Source organism: Eschrichtius robustus, chromosome 3, assembly GCF_028021215.1.
Source record: "Eschrichtius robustus isolate mEscRob2 chromosome 3, mEscRob2.pri, whole genome shotgun sequence".
Classification (NCBI taxonomy): domain Eukaryota; kingdom Metazoa; phylum Chordata; class Mammalia; order Artiodactyla; family Eschrichtiidae; genus Eschrichtius; species Eschrichtius robustus.
Genome location: NC_090826.1, coordinates 83,206,354 through 83,228,283, shown reverse-complemented (window position 1 = coordinate 83,228,283; position 21,930 = coordinate 83,206,354). Strand labels below are relative to the sequence as shown.

At 36.5% G+C, this 21,930-nt stretch overlaps 1 protein-coding gene across 2 annotated transcripts in view; it reads left to right on the top strand.

The window, feature by feature from the left end:
- Positions 1-3,984, top strand: part of ARHGAP29 (Rho GTPase activating protein 29) — a 76,658-nt gene extending 72,674 nt beyond the window's left edge. For both annotated transcript variants that reach the window (XM_068540358.1, XM_068540357.1), the window contains exon 23: positions 1,939-3,984. In XM_068540358.1, the coding sequence (XP_068396459.1) occupies positions 1,939-2,822 (884 nt within the window). In that variant the 3' untranslated portion in view covers positions 2,823-3,984. The remainder of the gene's footprint in view (positions 1-1,938) is intronic.
- Positions 3,985-21,930: the final 17,946 nt, after the last annotated feature.

The window sequence follows — 21,930 nt, the reverse complement described above, 5'->3', positions numbered from 1 at the left end:
ACTTCTTTTATTTTTATTTTTGCCATTAGTTAAAGTCAAGGCCGAAATCTGTTAAGCAGTATGATGATTCATTAGCATCTTCTGTTACTATAGATCATTGTATTGATCTCATTACTCATAAGGTGTCAACTAGACTCCTAAAATTCAAAAAATTTAGACTCAAAAAAACCTCTAAAAATTTTTTTTCAAATGCCTTTTCCTGTCGCCTGCCTGTAACACATTAAGCACACTTATGTGTATATCTTTTTAATTTCCTCGACTGTAATCATTTTATTCACTGCATGGTAATTTTAGTTGCAGTGATAGCTACCAAGCTGTTCATTTGTGGAAAGGCTTCCACTTGTTACTATAATTCTGTACATCACTAGAGCTAACTTGCAGTTTTTTTAAGTGCAGCCATATATTTTAAATTTGAGTGTAATGAAGTATTAGTGATCACAGCCTGACAGGTCTAAAAAGTAAGGGAGCTAACATTCATTAAGTACCTGCCTGCTCTGTGCTAAGCACCGTGCTTATTGTTTGATTCCATTTATCTGATTTTATCTTCAGAACAATTCTGTGCTATAAATAGGTAGTAACAGCCCTGTTCAACCCATAGCCTAACAGTCTGAGAGAGGTTAAATAATGTCAGAGGTCATGCCCCAATAAAGTGTTCAGTATTTGAACCTATGTTTGTGATTATTTCACTATTCTGTGAGCTAGGTCTCCCAATTAGGAATAGTAATAAAAATAAATGTCATTTTTCAAGGGCTAACTCTATACCAGATAAATAAGCACTTTTCATGGTTAGATCTTTTAGGCCACATATCATCATAGATAAAATTATGATTCCTTTTGACAGATGAAGACACTGAGGGACAGTGAGATTGCCTTGCCTAGTGCAGAAGGGGTAGAGCTGAGTTAAACCTGGCAGGTGGGGTTCAGAGTCTGCACTCTTACCCATTACACTCAAGGTTTTTCCCTTAGAACTTAAGAATGCACTTTGGTGCCTACAGCCTGACCACAGTGTGTCAGGTCCCTTAGGGTGTTTTATACACATGGGGAAGCACCTGGGAAATCAAAACAAGAGAGCACTGCCCTGGAAGCCCAGAGAAGAGAGGTCCGCAGTCTCAGGTAAGGAGAAGGGTCAGATGAGGTAAGGACTGTCAAGTCATTCTGATGGGCTGCTGTTTGCAGACCGCTGCCCAAAAGAGGGGCATGAGCAGAAGGCTGGAACTTACCAGAAATGGGAATATTTTAGGGGAGATGCTACAAAAAAGGGTAGGGTCTGAAGGAGTTCAGGGTCCCAGCTTGAGAAAACATGGGTCCAGACTTGATAGGAAAGAGAAGAAAGTACGTCTGGGAGTAAACAGCAAATAGGGAGAATGGCATTTTTTACTTAAACTATTGGACCTTAATCAGACAGGATGAATATTATAGTCCACTTATTAGTTGATCAGATGAGGGCATCTAAGGCATTTAATATGATATGCTGTCACTGTGGGTTGAACATAACTGAAAAGCAGATTGAGTTGGCAAAAGCCTTAGGATTCAGGACATACTTACATTTGGTTGGCATGTAAATTGGTGTAACTTTTCTGAGGGTAACACACCAATATCTGCCTGTTGAAATCATGACAACCCTTTCAGCCAGCAAATACTTGTTCACACGCAGCACATAAGAGAAGCTACATCAGCAGGTGTGGTTTTTTTTTTTTTCACTAACCTGCAGTGAATTTTGTAGCTGTGTATTATATTGATTTAAATAAATATGGAATTCTAACATTTTAATTCAAAGTGCACCTTTAATATTTTATGAGTACTTTACCAGACAATAACTTGGAAAAAATATACGAAGACCCTTGTTTTGAGAGGGTGTTCATCTATAACTCATTTAGACTCTCTTGTTAACTACGTGCCATAAAGTTTGATTTTTAAATGAATCTTTTCCTTTTTCAGACAACAAAGTGCGTTTGCTTGTAGACCAAGAGCTTGAATCAGCATCACAAAAGATGGAAGATGTTTGTAAAACCTCCAAGCTGCCTACTCTGAAGTCCGATAAGGAAATAAATGGCGTCGAGAGGCATACTCCAAGGACCAAGATTAGACCTGTAAGTTTGCCTATAGACAGACGACTACTTCTTGCAAGCTCCCCTAATGAGAGAAATGGCAGAAATATGGGGAATGTAAATTCAGACAAGTTTTGCAAGAATCCTACCTTTGAAGGAGTTAATAGAAAAGACACCCCAACTATTGTTTGTTCCAAATTTGATGGCTTTGATCAGCAACCTCTACCGAAAACTCGGGAGAAACGGTATGAACAAAATGACCTGACTGCAAAGACTGCAGTGATTGTGCCCAGTGCATTCCAGGAAAGAGAAGTGTCAGTGAGCATCAGGAGTGGTGGGGACCACCCACTCAGCACCACCAGTAAGCCATACACAGAACCCATCAGGTCAGCCAGACAGGTGTCAGAGAGACGGTCTTCTGACTCCTGCCCTCCTGCTCCTGTCAGAGCACCCAGAACACTGCAGCCCCAGCACTGGACCACGTTTTATAAACCACCTGCTCCTGCTGCTAGTGGGAGAGGGGATGAGGAGAAATCTGTGACAACCTCCGCAGCTGTGCCCCCTTGCACAACTCACGCTCCCCAGGAGCACGCGCTGAAATCAGTTCCCGGTTCTGAAAATGCATCAGCTGGTCGCGTGCAGCCAGTTAGCAAGCCTAAAGAGAAGGCTGAAGAGCGTGACTTACCTGGTGTACATCCAGCATGTCAGAGACCGAGGCTAAAACGAATGCAGCAGTTTGAAGACCTTGAAGATGAAATCCCACAGTTTGTGTAGGGTTGTCAGAATTCAGTTTTTCTTTTTTTGTTTTGTTGTTTTGTGGTGGTGTATTTGTTTTCTGGAAGAAATTTTTGACAGAGCCTCTCTTGTATAGGATTGCCAAATCGTGGATTTTGTTTTTTGTCATTGTGTTGTGTTATCCTGTGTTGGTTATACTGAATGACAGAATGTTTTGATAGGGCCCCATCTGTGCCTCACTGGAATTATATGTATTTTTGAAGTTGTGAATAAATAGATAGACTCATGTTTTTTAAAGTTCAGTTGATTCCCCATAATATGGTCCATTTAAGTGCATCCCTAATATATGATATAGCTCTCAACTAATAGGTGCAATTGAGGAAATCAGCTTTATTTTTTTGAAGTGAAACTACATGCTTATTTATAAAAGGAATGTTTCCAAGTGCAAGTGCCTGAAAGATCTTTGTTTGGTATGATTGTTTTTTCACACAATTTTATAGTGTATCTTTGACCATTTGTGCTTTTATGGTATGTGTGTAACCTTTTATTTTTCAATTGGCAAGTCACTTAACTTTTTCATATTTGCGTAATGGCCAAAAGGCTTGCAAATCTGTATTTAATTGCATTTTAATTAATTGCCAGATTTTACACGTGATAGTCAGTTGAATTGTACAAAGAAAATGCACTTAAACATGTTCCTAAATTGTATAGTTCAGTCATGTCTTATTTGGTTTTAGCTATTATACATTTAATAATTTTCACTTCTTGGCTTTGTTCTGCATAAACTTTTGTTGTTCAACAGTTCTGAACCTTTTGGTATTTTATATAATAGTCCAAAACAATGTTTTAAAATTCAGTGCCTTTCCTTTTAATATTGTCTGGGATTTTCTTTAAAAAAAACATTTCTTTTGTATGAAGTGTTTTCACTTATGAATAATTTTATGTATTTTTTCTACCTGAGTTTATAACCATTGACAATGTATGTTTCATCTGAATCATACAAAGATTTATTTAAGTTGATTCTAAGTATAATTCAATAAGCCTCATTGTTTGGAATTTGAGAGGAAGTATAGATGATTGGATATATTTCATTTATAAAATTCCCAGTTTTTAGAACTAGTATAGTTCTGTTATTTTCTTGGTTTTGTCATTTTGCGTAAAATAGGATATAAAAGGGACAAAAAATAAAATACCCTCTTTTTATATGTGTGAATTATATTTGTAACAAATGCTTTTGTATGACCATGTTATACTTGATAAAAAATATATATATTAACCTGTTAAATTATTTCAAGTTCTTGTGGTTTCTCTGAAGTTGTGTCCTCTTAGGGTGTGAGACTTTAAGGTTTATTAACCATTGGCTTAGTGGTCAGCACTTGGGGCTCATATGTCCCTTGACTACAACATGGAATTCATTTTATGGGAAGCTGTTATATAGTTCTATATGACATTAAGGACTAGGAAGAAAGAATAACGCATCTTTTTGTGCTGGAGCCTTGTTTTTAGTCCTCATTGTAAAAAATATAAAAGAATTGTATTGGTATGAAAACCTAAAAAGAAAATAAGAGCCAACATTGATTGAGCCCTTTCTGCGTGCCATGAACTCTGCTAAGTTCCACATAAATTATTTCAAGTTTACAGCAGCCTATAATGGGTAGGTAAGTACTTTATTATTCCTGTGTTATGGGTAAGGAAACTGACGCTTAGTTAAATAATGTGCTCTAGGTTCCACAGGTGTAACAGTTGGAGTCAAGTCTCAAACACAGGGCTGCCAGATTCTGATGGTTGACCATAATGTTTCTTCGGGTTTTAAGTAAAAATAAAAGACACATTTTTCATTTTCACCAAGAACTTTATTGAACAGCGTATTCACTGTTTTGTTCCACTACTTTCTGCCATTTTTCAGGCAACTTCGTAATTCCATCTTCCCAAAACTTTTTATCTTTTTGAGCAAAGAACTGTTCCAGGTGCCTTTTACAGTCTTCCAGGGAATTGAAATGTTTTCCAATAAGAGAATTTTGTAAAGACCAAAATAAATGGAAATCCGAAGGTGCAATGTCTGGTGAATACGGCAGATGAATCGGAACTTCCCAGCCAAGCTATAACAGTTTTTGCCTGATCATCAAAGAAACATGCAGTCTTGTGTTATCCTGATGAAAGATAATGTGTTTTCTGTTGCCTAATTCCAGATGCTTTTCGTCGAGTGCTGCTTTCAGTTGGTCTACCTGGGAGCAGAACTTGTTGGAATTAATTGTTTGGTTTTCCAGAAGGAGCTCATAATAGAGGACTCCCTTCCGATCCCACCATATACACAACATCTCCTTCTTTGGATGAAGACCAGCCTTTGGTGTGGTTGGTGGTGGTTCATTTCGCTTGCCCCACGATCTCTTCTGTTCCACATCATTGTACAGTATCCACTTTTCATTGCCCATCACAATTTGTTTTAAAAATTGAATGTTTTCATTATGTTGCAGTAGAGAATCCCATGCAGAAATATGGTCAAGAAGGTTTTTTTCACTTACGTGGAACCCAAGATCAAAGCGATTAACATAACCAAGCTGGTGCAAATGATTTTCAGCGCTTGATTAGGATATTTTGAGTATGTCGGCTATCTCCCGCGTGGTATAACGTTGATTGTCCTCAATTAACGTCTCGATTTGATCACTATCGACTTCAACTGGTCTACCCGACCACGGAGCATCGTCCAGCGAGAAATCTCCAGCAAGAAACTTCACAAACCACTTCTGACACATTCAGTCAGTCACAGCACCTTTCCATACACTGCACAAATCTTTTTTTTTTTTGCATTTCAGTTGCATTTTTACCTTTCTTGAAATAATCAAGCATAATATGCCGAAAATGTCGCTTTTTTTTCTTCCATCTTCAATATTTAAATAGGTACACAAAAATTCACCAATTTTGATAAGTTTTTTTTAAATGCACACTGATATGACAGCTGTCACAATACAATCTAACAAAATTGTTTTGCATATAGTTAAAGACAGCTAAGTGCTGCTAGAACCATCTTACGGGAAAAACCAAACAAACTTTTTGGCCAACTCAATAATACCAGGTAGTGTTTAACAATAGAAAATGCACCTTTAAAATTTTTTTATTGTGGTAAAATATGCGTAACATAGAATTTTACTAAGTTTTAAATGTACAGTTCAGTGGCATTAAGTACATTCACGTTGTTCCGCAACCATGACCACTATCCATGTCCAGGACTTTCTCATCATTTCATACTGAAACTTAGAAAATGTATTTTTTTAATTTTTAGACTTTTTATTCCATAATTTCCTCATAATGTACATAGAGTTTGTTTTTTAAAATTTCCCCATAGCATATAAACCCCCAAATTCACATCTCAACACTAAGTTATCTTTATTTTTCTCGTGTGGACAAAGCAAAAATAAGAGTAGGGCACACCACGGGATAAAGTCCTCAGGTAACATCTCGCTCAGCCTAATCCCAATGGCAACTACTAGGAAAACTCACATCAAGGCTTTCAAGTCCTTCATCTTCTTTCTAAGGAGCATAAAGCAGAGACATAACACACTGACTCTGGAGAAGTAATGTCATGAGTGAGCTGTCCCTTCTGCCACGCTTGTGTAAGGAGCAGATAGGTCACTGACCTGGGTGTGGAATACCAGCTGGTGACCTTTCACCCAGTAGAAAATGCACTTTTAAACTCTTAATGTTTCTTTTAATCTACTGAGACAACCCAAAGAGTATATCATAATCAAGTGGGCTCTCTGTTTCCCCTCACTTTTAAACCTCACAAGTGACAGTTCCACTTCTGGCTCCTTTTTGCCTTTAGGGCTCTCTGGCATCTTGTTCAGCTAAAGCTGTTAGTCTGTAGATGCTTTCTGGTTTCCTGGGACATTAAGCAAGTATCTCTTGAGATGTTGCTCTTTCCAGAGTACCCACACGTGCACTGTGCCCTGCTACCCAGTAATGTGGTAGCAGTCATTCTTTAGGAAGTTGTTTTATTTCACATGGAAAGAATGTGAGCCAAGGGAGAGGGCAAAAGTCAGGAGTCCTTTCAGAGCTGCCAGACCACCAGAAAGCTTGTGGAAAGCATATTGTTCAGGTTTCCAAGAAGTCATTTGTGAAGGGTTGATCATAACTTCCCTAGATAGGCTTGTTTTACATGCTGAGAACTTAATTAGAATTTATGAGTATTTAAAATTACTTTGAGTGCATCTTAGGCAATGTATTTCTTTTGATACAGACCTAAAGAAGATATGATCCTTGTAAGGGACTTGTTGCCTAGAGGTCTCAGAAGCAAATAGAATCATACCTTACCTCCTGATGTGATTTAATTTAAAGATGGTCCATGGCTACACTATTCCCAGCTAACATTATGTCACTGTGTTTGTACAACTATAAAAATCTCTTTAAATGGCAGCCATTGTATATTTTTATGACAAGTTATAGTCACCATAATTCTCTGGGTTTTTCTTTCCCAGAGGCAGGAAATTGTTCCTGTGTTGCTATGATTATATATGTAGACAATTCAGTAACATCTAGAGTTTAGCAAAGATGCTGCCTTCACAATCAATATGCAAAAGTCAGTTGTATATGTGTATATCGGCAACTAACAGAAAATGAATGTTTTTAGAAAGATCTCTTAAACAATAGCATAAAAAATTTGAAGTACCTAAGAATAAATCTAACAATATACACACAAGATCCTCATGGAAAAAATTTTAGGCTATCTCAAGAGGCACTTAAGGAGATCTTAAATAAATGGAGTGCTCTGTGTTATATGGATTGGAAGTCACAATATTGTAAATATGTTCATATACCTTATATTTATTTATAGATTCAATGTGATTCCATCCAATATAATTTTTGAACCATTTGAAAGTTTCAGGTGATGCCCCATTAACGCTACTTTAGTGATATTTTCTTAAAACAAGAATACTCCTACATAACCGTAGTCTGACCGTCAAAATCAGATTAACATTGACGTATGCCATCTAATCCACAGACCACATTCAGGTTTTGCTGATCGCCCCAATAATGTTCCTCTCTGCTCCAGCATCCCAGTCCAGGACCGCCTGGTGCATTTCGTTGTCCTGTCTCTTTTCTTCTTCAATCTGGAACAGTTTTTCAGTCTTTTCTTTCATGACTTTGATACTTTTGAAGAGTATAGGCCAGGTACTTTGTAGAATGTCTCTCAGTTTGGGTTTACCTAATGTTTCCTCATGATTAGACTCAGGATATACATTTTTTTTTTACAAAAATACTACAAAAATGATGTATTCTTTCACTGTATCCTATCAGGAAGTGCACCATGTCAAATTGTCCCATTCCTGATGATATTAACTTTGATCACTTGGTTAGGATAGTATCTATCAGGTTTCTCCATTGTAAAGTTAAAAGCACTTTGTGAGGATATTCTTTGAGACTATATGAATGTCCTTTTTCTCACCAAATTGTCACCAATTAGTTCGAGTCCACTAACAGTTCTTGCCTGAATCACTTATTACTATTCTGGTTGTCAAATGGTGAGTCCATCCTTTCTGATGCTTTGATTAATATTCTGCTTGCTTTAAGGAAGAGCAGCCCCTTCTCCACTTGTTTATTCATCTCTGTTAGTATGGACTCATGGATTCCTGCTTTATTCGGTAAGTTACAATATATTACTGTCACTTATTTTGATACTGAACTTTTCCCAGACTTGGTCTATGGGAGTCTCAAGCTCACTGCTATGTCCTTTTGACTTCTTGAGCTCTTATTTTTGGCGCATCAAGGTGTCCCAAGCTTATCTTGTACTTTTCCCTGCCCTAGTCATATTTCCAAGGAACCCTGGTTCCTTTCAATGGATAGTAGTATGTGGAAACAAAGAGCTGAGAAGTACTCATTGATACTGGCAAGTCATTGGTTTTAAGCACCATTGATGGACAGATTAAAGAAATACATGTGTATATACACACACAAACATTCATCTGTATGTATTTCTGTCTATCATATAAATGGAAACCCTTGAGTTCACATTGATACCTTCATTTCTAATTCAGTACTTCAGGGTTTAGTCTTTCCCTTTCTATACTTGTAACTCCTTTCTCTCATAGTGAGAAACCTGCCTCCCATAATCCTAAATACATTATTTGCTTACTTTTCATGTTCCAACCTCCTGACAGTACCAGCTGCTGCATTGGCCCACTAGCCCTAAGTATGTCAAATAAGGCCTCAGCCATTGCTGCACTGGTCCTGACCACACTGCTGCCTAACATGCCACTCAAACCCCTAGCCTCATCTACAAGGAAGACCAGGCCAGCAGAATCCTTGACCCCAGTGATGTCAACCCTGACCGTGCCGTTTTAATCCTAGATCCTGGTCATCTGGCTGAATTGACCCCAACCTGAAGGCAGGGAAGGGGTGAATTCATGATCTTTTGATAAAGAGCAACTATTAAATATTTGTTTATTGAATTTCCTAGGAAAAGTTTAAAAATAAGTGATCATACACACTTAACAGAAATGTCTAAACCTGGATATATTTATGAAATATATAGAAAGTTTTAAATTATGATTTTCTCTCCTTTTTTGTCTCAGCTCTAATACTTGCAAGTAATTTAAAAATATAATTGATGTTTCCTGTAATAACTAAACCATAGCACATATTATGCTATTTTTTAATGTCTTTACAATCAGCCAGTTTAATTACTCAGCATATATTAAATTAGCATACTTTTCAGAAGACAGAGTAAAAGAGACTAACTGTCCATGTTTCTGAGTTACAAGTTTTATTTGGGTTCTTTGTCAGCTTTTAAGTAAACAACAAATAAATAATAGCCATACGTCACATGGAAACCAGTCTTCATGGTCCTGCCCACTCAGTATGGGATATCGTATCTTCCTTATAGTGCTGAAAGAATTGGAAAGAAGAGATGGTGTAGCAGTGTGAATAGACCAGTGAGCTTTTTATTGTCTAGGGAGTGCTGATTAATAAGTGAATGTGGGCCTGAAATTTCAAAATCAGGCCATAGACTAAGTGTGGTAAGATCTTACTTACAACTGTAGGCACAGAGCCTGGCGAATAATAGTTGCTCCCTGCTAAATTAATTATCTACATCTCATTTCACTTTACATCAGAAATTTGCTCTTTGAGATGTACTTCCAATGAAAGCAAAACTTTTTTATATCCAACTATTTTCTTCAAAGTTGTGAGAGTTCATCCAGTCAATTGCCAGTCAAATCAGAATGTGTCGTGATTAAACACAGGAGAAAGCAGTGAATCTATGAATTCTCCATCTACAAGTGTAGATATATACTTAATAGTTCAGATTTAGTGAGAGTTTTAAATGATTTTTTTTGTTTTAATTGACTCACAAATGCAGAAGTGTGTATATGGGCACATGTAGCATATAAAGAATGATTATAAAATGAACTCCCATTAACCCTCAATCCCCTTAATAGAATGTTAAGAAGCCACCAGAGCCCTCTCCCTGATCACATGACTGTCTCTCCCTCTCCTCTTCCAGGTGTAACCTCCTTCTTGAATTCTATGTTCATCATTCCCTGGCTTTTAAAAAAAATTATTATCTATGTATTATTTAATTTTGCCTGTTTCTGAAGCTTTTACAAGTGGAATCATGATTGATTCTTTTGTGGCTGGCTTGCTTACATTTAACATGTTTTGGGGATTCATCCATGTAGATGTTAGTAGCTGCAAACATGTTTTTTCTTTTTCCTCTTTTTTTTAAATCTAAAGTATTCCTGCGGTAAATACATACAATTTAGTATTCATCTCACTGTTGACAGATATTTAGGTTGCTTCTAATTTATCATCATTATGAACAATGCTGCATTGAAAACTTAATCTTTACTTTTTCTTTATTTCACTTTTTTAAAAAAATCTGTTTTGTGGTTGTTATATCATTTAATCCTTACCAAGGCAGGTATTCTTAATTGCCTTTTTCAGACAAACAAATAGACTTCAAAGAGGTGAAATAACTTACTATAAGTTATATAGCTAATAAGAAAGGGTTATAAGACTTGATCCCAGGTGTCTTTATTATAAATTCTGTCATTTCTAAATTATTTCATCTTCATTTTTTTAGCCACAGGCTGTGATAAATAGTGTACTTTCAGGCTTTATTTTTTCTTTTTAGTTGCTAGGATATTGAAGTTTACGGTTATCATATCCCAACTCCAAGGTCATTTGTAGTGTGTGTGTGTGGGGGGGTGTTAGACTTTATTCATTTAGTTAAAACCATTGCATCTAAAATTGCTAAAGTTTTCCTGGGTTATAGTGAGTTTTGTAGGCTGAACTTTGCTGATAATGAGAGAACAACAGAGCAAATGACAGAATAAACAACTCTACCCTCCACCCTCTATCTCAAAAAAAAGTTTGGAAAGCAATTCTGTAGTGGAGAGCTGTTGAAGATTTTATGCATGGAAGAATAGGATTTGCATGAGATCTCTTAGCATCTGCTTGTAATCAGGGAAAGAGTCAGCAATCCAGGTGGGAAATGGGCCCTAAATTAAGCCACTGGCTATGGGGATGATGACCTAAATTCCAATTTATTTTTAGGAACATAACTGACAGGGATTAGTGGCCCGTCATGAACGTGGAGGTGGTGAAGGTTGAGGGTCGACTTGGGCAGGGTGGAGGAAGACGTGCTTAACCTGGAAGCCAGGACATAATACCTCTCTTTGATATCATAAGTGAAAACAAATAATTAAAGTTAAATATCTTACTTGCTCCTTTAGGAGAATAAGGCTCCATGACTGGGAGTTAAACAGAAGCAGATTTTTTTTCAGTACGCTGTAAGGAACCCATTTATGATTAGAACTCTTTTTGAATGGAGTGCATTATCTTGTGATTTGGTGAATTCCCCAAAACTGGAAAAGTGTTCAAGGCAAAAACTAAATAACCTCCTATTAGGATTGTTATTAGGGAGGAAATTGGGCTAGATGATCTGTAAATCTTTTCAAGCTCTGACCATGATTCTATGACCTTGAATTTAAAGTGAAGGAGATGTTTCTCAGTGCTGCAAATCCTAAAATCACTACATTAAGCAATTTCAGTATTTTCATTGTGCCACAGTTTTTGATGTCAACAAGGAAGCATTTAAACCTCATTACCTACAGGACATCCTTAAAGTGCTAGGGGGAAAAATGATAACCCAAAATTCTATATAGGGTTAAAATATCCTTCAGAAACAAAACTGAAATATAGATGGTTTTGACAAACAAAAAAGAGAGTTGGTCACCAGCAAGACTGCGTTAATCGAAATTCTTTAGAGAGGTCTTTAGTCAGAAGGAAAATGATCCCAGGTGGAAATACAGAATGCAGGAAAGAGTGAAGACCTCTAGAAAAGGAGAATATAAATGAATGTTGCCTGTTATTAAAAAATACTGGTAATGTGGAGTATAAAATTTATATAGAGTTAAAATACATGACAACAATAATGGAAGAGTCAAAAATGGAAGTATAAAGTTCTAGCATTATCAAGGAAGTGGCAAATGTAATAATTTTATTAAATGTAATTCAGATGTAAGTTGTAATATGAAAAAGAATGGTAAAATAGGGATTTCCCTGATGGCGCAATGGTTAAGAATCCATCTGCCAATTCAGGGGACATGGGTTTGAGCCCTGGCCCAGGAAGATCCCACATGCTGCGGAGCAGCTAAGCCCGTGCGCCACAACTACTGAGCCTGCGCTCTAGAGCCCACGAGCCACCACTACTGAGCCTGTGTGCTCGGACTACTGCAGCCCATGCGCCTAAAGCACGTGCTCCACAACGTAGAGAAGCCACCACAATGAGAAGCCCGTGCACCACAACGAAGAGTAGCTCCTACTCACCGCAACTAGAGAAAGCCCGCACGCAACAACTAAGACCCAATGCAGCCAAATAAAATTAATTAATTAATTAATTTTTTTAAAAGAATGGTAAAATAAAAGGAGAGGAAAAATGAAATATTTGAGTAATCCAAAAGAAGGCAAGACAGAAGAAAAAAGGTAAATGAAACAGTGAGTCAAATAGAAAACAAATAGATGGTAGATATAAAAGCACTTAAATCTGTGATTACATTAAATGAAAATGGACTAAATAAACTAAGTAATAATAAACCAAGACTAAATAAACCAAGTAATAAACTAATGTTATCAGACTAGGGAAGAAAATAAAACCTGTGTTCACAAGAGACATATCTTAAGATGCACAGTAAGTACCAGGATGGAAAAAGATAAACCATGCAACTACTAATGAAAAAACTGATATAGCTATACTAATGTCAGATAAAACAGATTTAAATCAAGAAGCATTACTGGAGATAAAGAGGGATATTCTGTAATGATAAAGAAGTCAATCTACCAGGAAGATTTTATAATTTTTAATAACATTGTTTCAAATGTGTAAGGCAAAAATAGACAACTAAAAGGAAAAGTGGAGAAATTCACAACCATAGGGTTACTTTAACATGCCTGTGAACAGACAAAAGAGTAGTAAAAAGATAGATCTGAAGAACACAGTTAACAAACTTGACCTAATTGACATGCAGGAAACATTGTCAACAATGACAGAATTCATATTTCAGTTGAGCCCATATTTAAAATTTACCCAAACTGATAATAAGCAGGCCATAAGGAAAGCCCCAAAACATTTCAGAGGATTGAAATAATTCAAAATATGCTCTCTGACCTCAGGGAAATTATGGTAGAAATCAGTAACAAAAGATAACTAGCAAATCCTCCAGTGCCTGGAAATTAAACAGAACATACTTCTAAATAACCCATAGATCAAAGAAGAAATAACAACAGACATTAGAAAATATTTTAAGCTGAATGATAATGAAGATGTAGCATATCAAAAATTGTAGGCTGCAACTAAAGCAAAGCTTAGAAATTTATAGCCTTCACTACATTTACTATAAAAGTTGAAAGGTTAAAATCAATTAAACTTCACCTCAAGAGTCAAGAAGAATAGTAAATCAAATCTAAAGAATGTAGATAGAAGGAAATAATAAAGATAAGAAATAAGTGAAATAGAAAACAAAGCTAAAGAAAAATAATAAAGCTAGAAAGCTGGTTCTTTGAAAAGTTTGATATACCCCCAGTAAGACATCAGTAAAAGAGAAAAAAAGGAACATTAGGAATGAAAACAAGAATATCATTAAAGACATTACAAACATTGAAAAGATGTAATGACATAATGAACAACTTATAATGAAAAACAAAATTCGAATAAGGACAAATTCCTCAGAAAATTAAACTGACAAAATAAAGAGAAAAATCTGGAGAGTTTCCTTTATTAATGGAAACTGAATCAGTTATTAAAAGCCTTTCCACAAGGAAAATGTAAAGCCTTACCAGTGAATTCTTTCAAACATTTAAGGAAGATATTATCCCAATTTTATACAAATTCTTCCAGTAAATAGAAAAAGGGAACACTTCCAAACTAAGTCCGTCTACTCATGATACCACAATCTGACGAGGACATCACAATACATAGAAAAGGAACTTGCAATATATAAAAAGGATAATGTATCACTACCAAGTGAGGTTAACTCTCCATGTATGCAAATATAGTTTAACATTTGAGAAGTCAACATAATTTTCCACCTTAATTTTTTAAAGGGAGAAAAATAGGTATCTCACATGCAAATTGAAGAAAGGATTTGATGAATTTCAAAATTTACTATACAAATTCATAGCAAACTATGAATAGAACTTCCCTAAACTGATAGAAATACAGTCTATAGCAGATATATTTAGTGGTAAAGTATTGAAAGTTTTACCCCTGAGATAGAAGACCTGCAATCACTACTTTATTCAACATTGTACTAGAGAGTCTAGCCACGCAATAATGGGGAAAAAGAGAAATGAAAGCATAAAGATTGAAAAGGAAGAAATAAAAGAGCCATTAGTTTGCAGATGATATATAACTATGTACATAGAAAATCGAAATGAATTTACCAACTATTAGAATTAGTAGGTGAATTTAACAACCTGCTTATCAGTTCAGTACTCAAAAGTCATTATTATTTATATATCAACACCAAATAGAAAATGGAGTTTAAAATAACACTGAAATATCAATGAGCTAGGATATCTAAGGTGGGATATGTAGAGATGCTTATACATTGAAATACACAAAATATTTTGGTATAAATTAAAGAAGAACTAAACAAATGAAGGATATGCCATTTTTGTGGATTGGAAGATTCAATATTCTGAAGATAGGTGTTCTCCCCAAATTGGTCTGTACATTCAACCCAGTCTTCTTTATTTGTGTTAATTTTTTGACAAATATGCTTTAAGGTACTTTGATAAAGATAGTCTCATGATCCTCAGAGAGGCAGAGCAGGTGTTTTGAACTTGCCCTTAGCGGCTTCAAAGAGGATAACTTGCCATGGGATATACCGCTAGCAGGAGAAGAAGGCAATACATAAACCCATGGGATTCTTACAGGGACATTCTTTCTTTCTCCTTCATTCTTCCACCAAAAACTGCTCCAGTCCTGTTCTTCCTGGTTACACTCCTTCCTCCTAAGATCTTGGCACTGCTGGAGATACATTATAGGATTTGACCCACCTCAAAGTCCAAGGCTTTTTTTTTTAGTGTTCTACATATTACAGAAAGTTTATTCATGTGAATAAAGCCCTTGGGGGGCTTCCCTGGTGGCGGGGTGGTTGAGAATCTGCCTGCCAATGCAGGGGACACGGGTTGGAGCCCTGGTCTGGGAAGATCCCACATGCCATGGAGCAACTAGACCCGTGAGCCACAACTACTGAGCCTGCGCGTCTGGAGCCTGTGCTCCGCAACAAGAGAGGCCGCGACAGTGAGAGGCCCGCGCATCGCGATGAAGAGTGGTCCCCGCTTGCCGCAACTAGAAAAAGCCCTCGCACAGAAACGAAGACCCAACACAGCCAAAAATAAAAAATAATAAATAAATAATAAATAAATTTTTTAAAAAAAGTAACAGCTAAAGAATAACCACGATTGATTAACTCTAAAAAAAAAAAAAAAAAAAAAAAAGCCCTTGAATTTAAAGTTAGAAATGACTTCCATGCAGCACTAAGGTTTATAGGCAGATTGTCAGCAACTACTTTTGAGTTCTACTTTAAAATTATTGCTGTTCAGGGACACTCTGGAGATGTGAGCCTAAATATTTAATTAAATATTTGTAATTAGCTTTGTAAAAACAAGGTTCTAGGTATCCCCAGAAATTAAGACTCAATCTAGAGCAAGCCCTAAATTATTTGGGATCCTGTGAAGATTTTATGTAATAAAGACAAAAATTTTCCTAGCATGAGGGAGTTGAGTGAGCTGTGTTAGTCACAAATTCTTTTAGTTTATTCACTGAATAAGTCTTTTCTTTCCTTATTGCATCTCTCTCTTTAAGCTAAGTTTAATTTCAAAGAGAATTTTTTAAAGCCCATAATCTTATTTGGGCTAAGCTATTATCTGACACAAGTCTCCCCATAAAATAATGTGCCCAGAGCTGCACAGGGCTTCCTCAGTGTTATCTGACCCCCTTGCGATCACATTGACGTCCTCACCGGTCAGATAATATTTGAAGTATAATGTGTAATAATTCAATGTATAACTTTATAAGACTGTCGACATACACCTGTTGGCAGTGGGGATGGAACACTAAAGATTTACTCAAGAAACTGAGGAACTATAATTGATTTTAGTGACCTATTACGAACGTGGAGTTGGGAAAGTTGAGGCTGTAGCTGGACAAGGTAGAGAATAGTCAGAATCTGGAAACTGGTTGCATGATAAATGGGTGAAGACTGAGGGATGCATAGTCTGGGAAAGAGGAAACCTGGGGATGTGACAGCTGTCCTCAGACACTGGAAGTGTAAAGGGATGAGAGTCAGAGTGCTCGTTTGCTCCTTTAGGGAGACATGTGACCAAGAGCTGGGATTTATAGGTGGCAGGTTTCTGCTCAGTAATACAAGGAAGTCATTTTACAGTTAGAATAGTTCTAAAATGAACATGTGGTCTCATGATTTCTTAGTCATTGGGGGACACATTCAAAACAAAAACTAGACCACCACCTTTTAAGCATAGTTTGAAGTGGGGGGAATCTTTTGGGAGAGATGTGGTTTAATAATTTGTAAAGCCCTTTCTAACTCTGAACCTAAGGCTGTTAAGGGCTTGAGTTAAGTGTAACCTTCCACTTAGACACAGCCCTGTGTGCAATATCAGCAGGGAGCAAACAAACCTCATTACCTGGTCGGGCTGCTTCCAAACATGCTTTGAGACACATGGCAGAGTCCTTGGCTGACAGCTTGTATCCCGTGCTCTCAGCCCTGCCAGGATTGGTCCTGGTTCCCGGTCTCCTGTCTTATTGACAACATAAATGTGATGGTACTATTGTATTGCTATATTTGTAGATTTTCGTATATTTTAGAAAGCTTTAGGTTACATTATAAGTATTTCTTTATCACTTAATTCAACAAGCATTTAATGACAACTTAGCATGTACCATCCGTCCACTAAACCAGATCATAGAGACAAAACAGAAACTAAAAAACACTTCCTGTCCTTGCAGACCTTACAACCTAATGCTACCAGAGGGTGGCTCTTGGTGGGTTCTATTTTCACATTTAGAAAAGCCAGAATTGTTAAATACAATTTTTTTTCCAGGAATGAATAGTGGAATTTTTCTGTATATAGTCTGAGAATAGAAACAACATTTTAAATTGAAGCTAAAATAGTACGACTTGTATTATTCCTAAAATACTGTCATTACCCATTTCTAAAATTCTGCAATGAATAATTAGGATAGTCATGTCCACAATTTTCTTTTAGGAGACTTTAATTGAAAACCATCATGAACTCTGTCTAAGTGGAAAGATGTCTTCTGCTGCTGATCTAGATCTGAGTTGTCAATAGAGTAGCCAGAAGCCACATATGGCTACTTAAATGGAAATTCATTAAAATTGTATAAAATTAAAAGTTTAGTTCCTCAGTTATAATACCCACATTTCAGGTGATTCAGCCACATGTGTCTGGTGGCTACCATATTTGACTGTGCAGATTTAGTACATTTCTATCATGGCAGAAAGTTCTATTGGTGCTGACCTAAAGAACCATTACATCTAGAAGCTGGTATTGTAGATGTTTAAAAAAACAAACATTTGATAAATTTAATACCCCTTTTTGATAAAAACTCTTAGCAAACTGTGAACAGAAGAGAATGTCCTTAAACTGGTTTAGTTCTCAGTAAATTACTTGAATCAGTAGCAATACATGATATTAGGAAAACAGATAATTTGAAAAATAGTCACTTTATTGGGTATATACAAAAGGCATCATAATGAAAAGTATATCTTGATGGTTTGTATAAATATGCATTGATAATGTATTAATCAAATGTTACAAATTCAAGTACAAGAATACCAGTAAAACTAATTTATCTAATATATTTATCTAATATGTTTTATAACAAATGGGAAATTCTGCTGTGAATCAACACCAAGTAAAGGATGTGTTGTGTAAAGTGAGAATTCTCTAAGACCTCTGTGGTTTCACAGTTAAGTATATTGGTCTAACTGCTCAAAAACAGGGGTCAAACTAGACTTCTGAACTTCATAGGTGTTTTTCTTAAATGCTTTTGGCTGTGGTCGGCCTTGAGCTCATTATGAACACATATGTATATGTATATTTTTTATTTCATTAAATGTACCACTTGGTTCATTGTTGTTTTTTTTTTTAGTTGCAGAGTTCATAGATGCTGATGGAAAAGTCTCCACTGTTAACTGCAGATTTATACACTAGTAGAACTAAATTCCATTTTATATTTGAAAATACAGCCCTGTATGTTAAGTTTCATCTGCAATCTAGTATCAATAATAAAATAGTATCAATAATCACAGGGTCCAAAAAAGATGGCAATAAAAAATAGTAACTTCTTACTTGCTCTATGCTGGGCATTGTGCTAGGTGCTTAATTCCATTTATGTTATTTCATGTAACAACTCTGAAATATAAAAAAAAAGGTAGAATTAGCCCCATTAAACTCATAATCCAGCAGGCCAAGATCAGTTTCATAAAATGGCCCATATCATGACCCTAATAAATCGTTCCGTCAGGATGTGAAAACCCAGTCTGATTCTTATATCTGTGCTTATTTCATTATCCCATTATCTAGGGTTCCTGGTTATGAAGAATAATGTCTTTTTTTCTTTTCTTTTTTTTTTTTTTGGCTTTAAAAACAGACATTTATATCTCATGGTTGTAGAAGCTCGAAGTCCAAATCAAGGTGTTGGCAGATTTGATGTCTGGTGAGAACTTTCTTCCTAGTTTCCAGATGGTTATTTTCTTGGTATACCCGAACATAGTGGAAAGAGAAATGTCATTTTTTGAGTGCTTACAATGTACTAGATAATTCTAAGCACTTTTCATGATTAGATCATTTAGGCCACACACCATAGATTCAACTATGATTCCTTTTGACAGATGAAGACACTGAGAGACAGTGAGATTGCCTTGCCCAGTGCAAAAGGGATAGAGCTGAGCTATAGCTGGCCACTGGGCTTCAGAGTCTCCACTCTTATCCATTACGCTATAGGTTTTTCCCTTAGAACTTAAGAATGCACTTTGGTGCCTACAGCCCGACCGCAGTGTGTCAGGTCCCTTAGGGTGTTCTATACACATGGGGAAGGACCTGGGAAATCAAAACAAGAGAGCATTGCCCTGGAAGCCCAGAGAAGAGAGGTCCACAATCTCAGGTCAGATGGAAAGACCACTGTCAAGTCATTCTGATGAGCTCCTGTCTGCAGACCGCTGCCCAAAAGATGGGAGAAGAACCTGGCAACAGGGAAAAGGATTGCATGCTGTGCTCAGGGGCAGCTGAAGTCCAAAGCCAGAATGCTGCCATGGCTCAGAGTTGTTTGATGTTTTTCAGCTATAAAAAGGAGTGTGAGCAAAGAGCTGGAATTTTCCAGAAATGGGAATTTTTTAGGAGAGACGCAGCAAAAAGGGACAGGGTTCGAAGGAGCTCAGGGTACTAGTTTGAGAAAACATGGACCATGGGTCCAGACTTGATTAAAAAGAGAAGAAAGTTAGGTCTGGGAGTAAACAGTAAATGGGGAGAATGGCAATTTTTACTGAAAATAAAACTATTCAACCTTAATCAGACAGGATGAATGTTATAGTCCATGTATTAGCTGATCAGTTAAGAAGGGCATCTAAGGCATTTAATATGATGTGCTCTCACTGTGGTGTGGGTTTAGTGTATCTGAAAAGCGGATTAAGTGAGTTGACAAAAGCCTTGGGATTCAAGGCATGTGCATTTGGTTGGTGTGTAAATTGGTGTAACTTTTCTGAGGTTAATTACCAATGTCTGCCTACTGAAATTATGAGAACTCTTTGACACAACAATTCACTTCTGTGAATTTGTCTTGTGGAAATTCTTGCTGAAATTTTTATAAATGGAACTTCATAGAAGCAAAGTTTTTTCAAAAAACAGTATATTTTGCAGTCATTTGTTACATTAATTTAAACACACACACATATATATATAATTTTACAATTTCATTCAAAGTGTAGCTTTAATCTTTTAATGTAACTTTAGGGATAGGGATTCCTATAGAGTAGGGAGCAGTTTTTGTCTACTAAGCAGAAAGAAATATTCACTAATTCCTATGTATCCTTTAAACTGAGAACAACTTGTTTTTAAAAATTATATAATTTCTCTATTGTCCTGGGAATGAATCCATCTGTCAACCCACGCTTTTTTATCGCGTCACCCAAGTTTGATTTTGATATATAAAGTGACAACTCTTTCTTTTCTTTTCTTGTCAGATGACAGTATATAGCTACTCAGAGACCAAGAGCTCAAAACATCATTCCTCCCTTAAAATGAAAAAGTCTGAAAAATCCCTAATCAGCTTCCTCTAAAATCTGACTAGACCTGTAACTCTGCCTGTAGACAGACTTCTTACAAGTCCTCCTAATGAGAGAGAGGCAGAAACAGGAAATGTAAATTAAGACAAGTTTTCCAAGTGTTCTTCTATAGAATATGGAATATCACCATCTTGCCCATCATGGTGAAACTATCCAAGGGAAGTTAAGTAATTCAGTTGGCTGGATGTGAACCTAGGCTGGTGGACTTCTAAGCCTGTGGTGATTCTGCTATCTCATGATATTGAGTACATTATAAGAAATGTTGATCAGGACTTCCCTGGTGGTGCAGTGGTTAAGAATCTGCCTGCCAATGCAGGGGACATGGGTTCGATCCCTGGTCCAGGAAGATCCCACATGCCATGGAGCAACTAAGCCCATGTGCCATGACTGCTGAGCCTGTGCTCTAGAGCCCTCGAGGCACCACTACTGAGCCCGCATGCAACAACTACTGAAGCCTGCGCACCTAGAGCCCGTGCTCCACAACAAGAGAAGCCACCGCAATGAGAAGCCCGCACACCGCAACAAAGAGTAGTCCCCGCTCACTGCAACTAGAGAAAGCCCGCTTGCAGCAATGAAGACCCGACACAGCCAAAAATAAAATAAATTAAACATAAATTAAAAATAAAAGAAATGTTGATCATAATAAAATAGCTAGGTGTACCGAAAATTTATTAGGTCAGGTACTGTTCTAAGCACTTTGCATTTATTTCTCAACAAACTGTAGTGAGTTCTCTATTACATATCTATGAACTCAGTCACACTTGGTTACTAATTAAATGCCCTTCAAGTTTGGTCTGTAAAAATTTAATTGACATTTCCTTTTTTTCAAAAAACATCAAGTTTCTGGCCTTGAAACAAGATATTCTTTAAAAAAAAAAATCAGTAAATATCTAGATCTCTCTCAGTTTCAAATTCTTGAACTACTTTCAGGGTGCTAAGAACATTGCAGCCCAAACATGCAATGACGTTCTATTAGTCTCCTGAGTGACTTTTAAGCAGTACGAACATCAACACGTTTTGTTTTTGAAACATAAATACAACATGCTGATTTTCAAGTTGTAAAGTTCCATTGGTTTTTTTTTTTTTTTTGCTCCTGTAAAATGATCTCTTTTAATCTACCTTCAAAAAGTACAGTTGTCAAGCAGATAGATACAATCAGTAAGAAAGTTTCATTTTCTTGAGTGCAACTAAGTGCTTATTTATAGAACTAAGTTTCTGACTACAGTGGTTAAAAAAAAATTAGAAACCTCTTCAGTATAAATTAT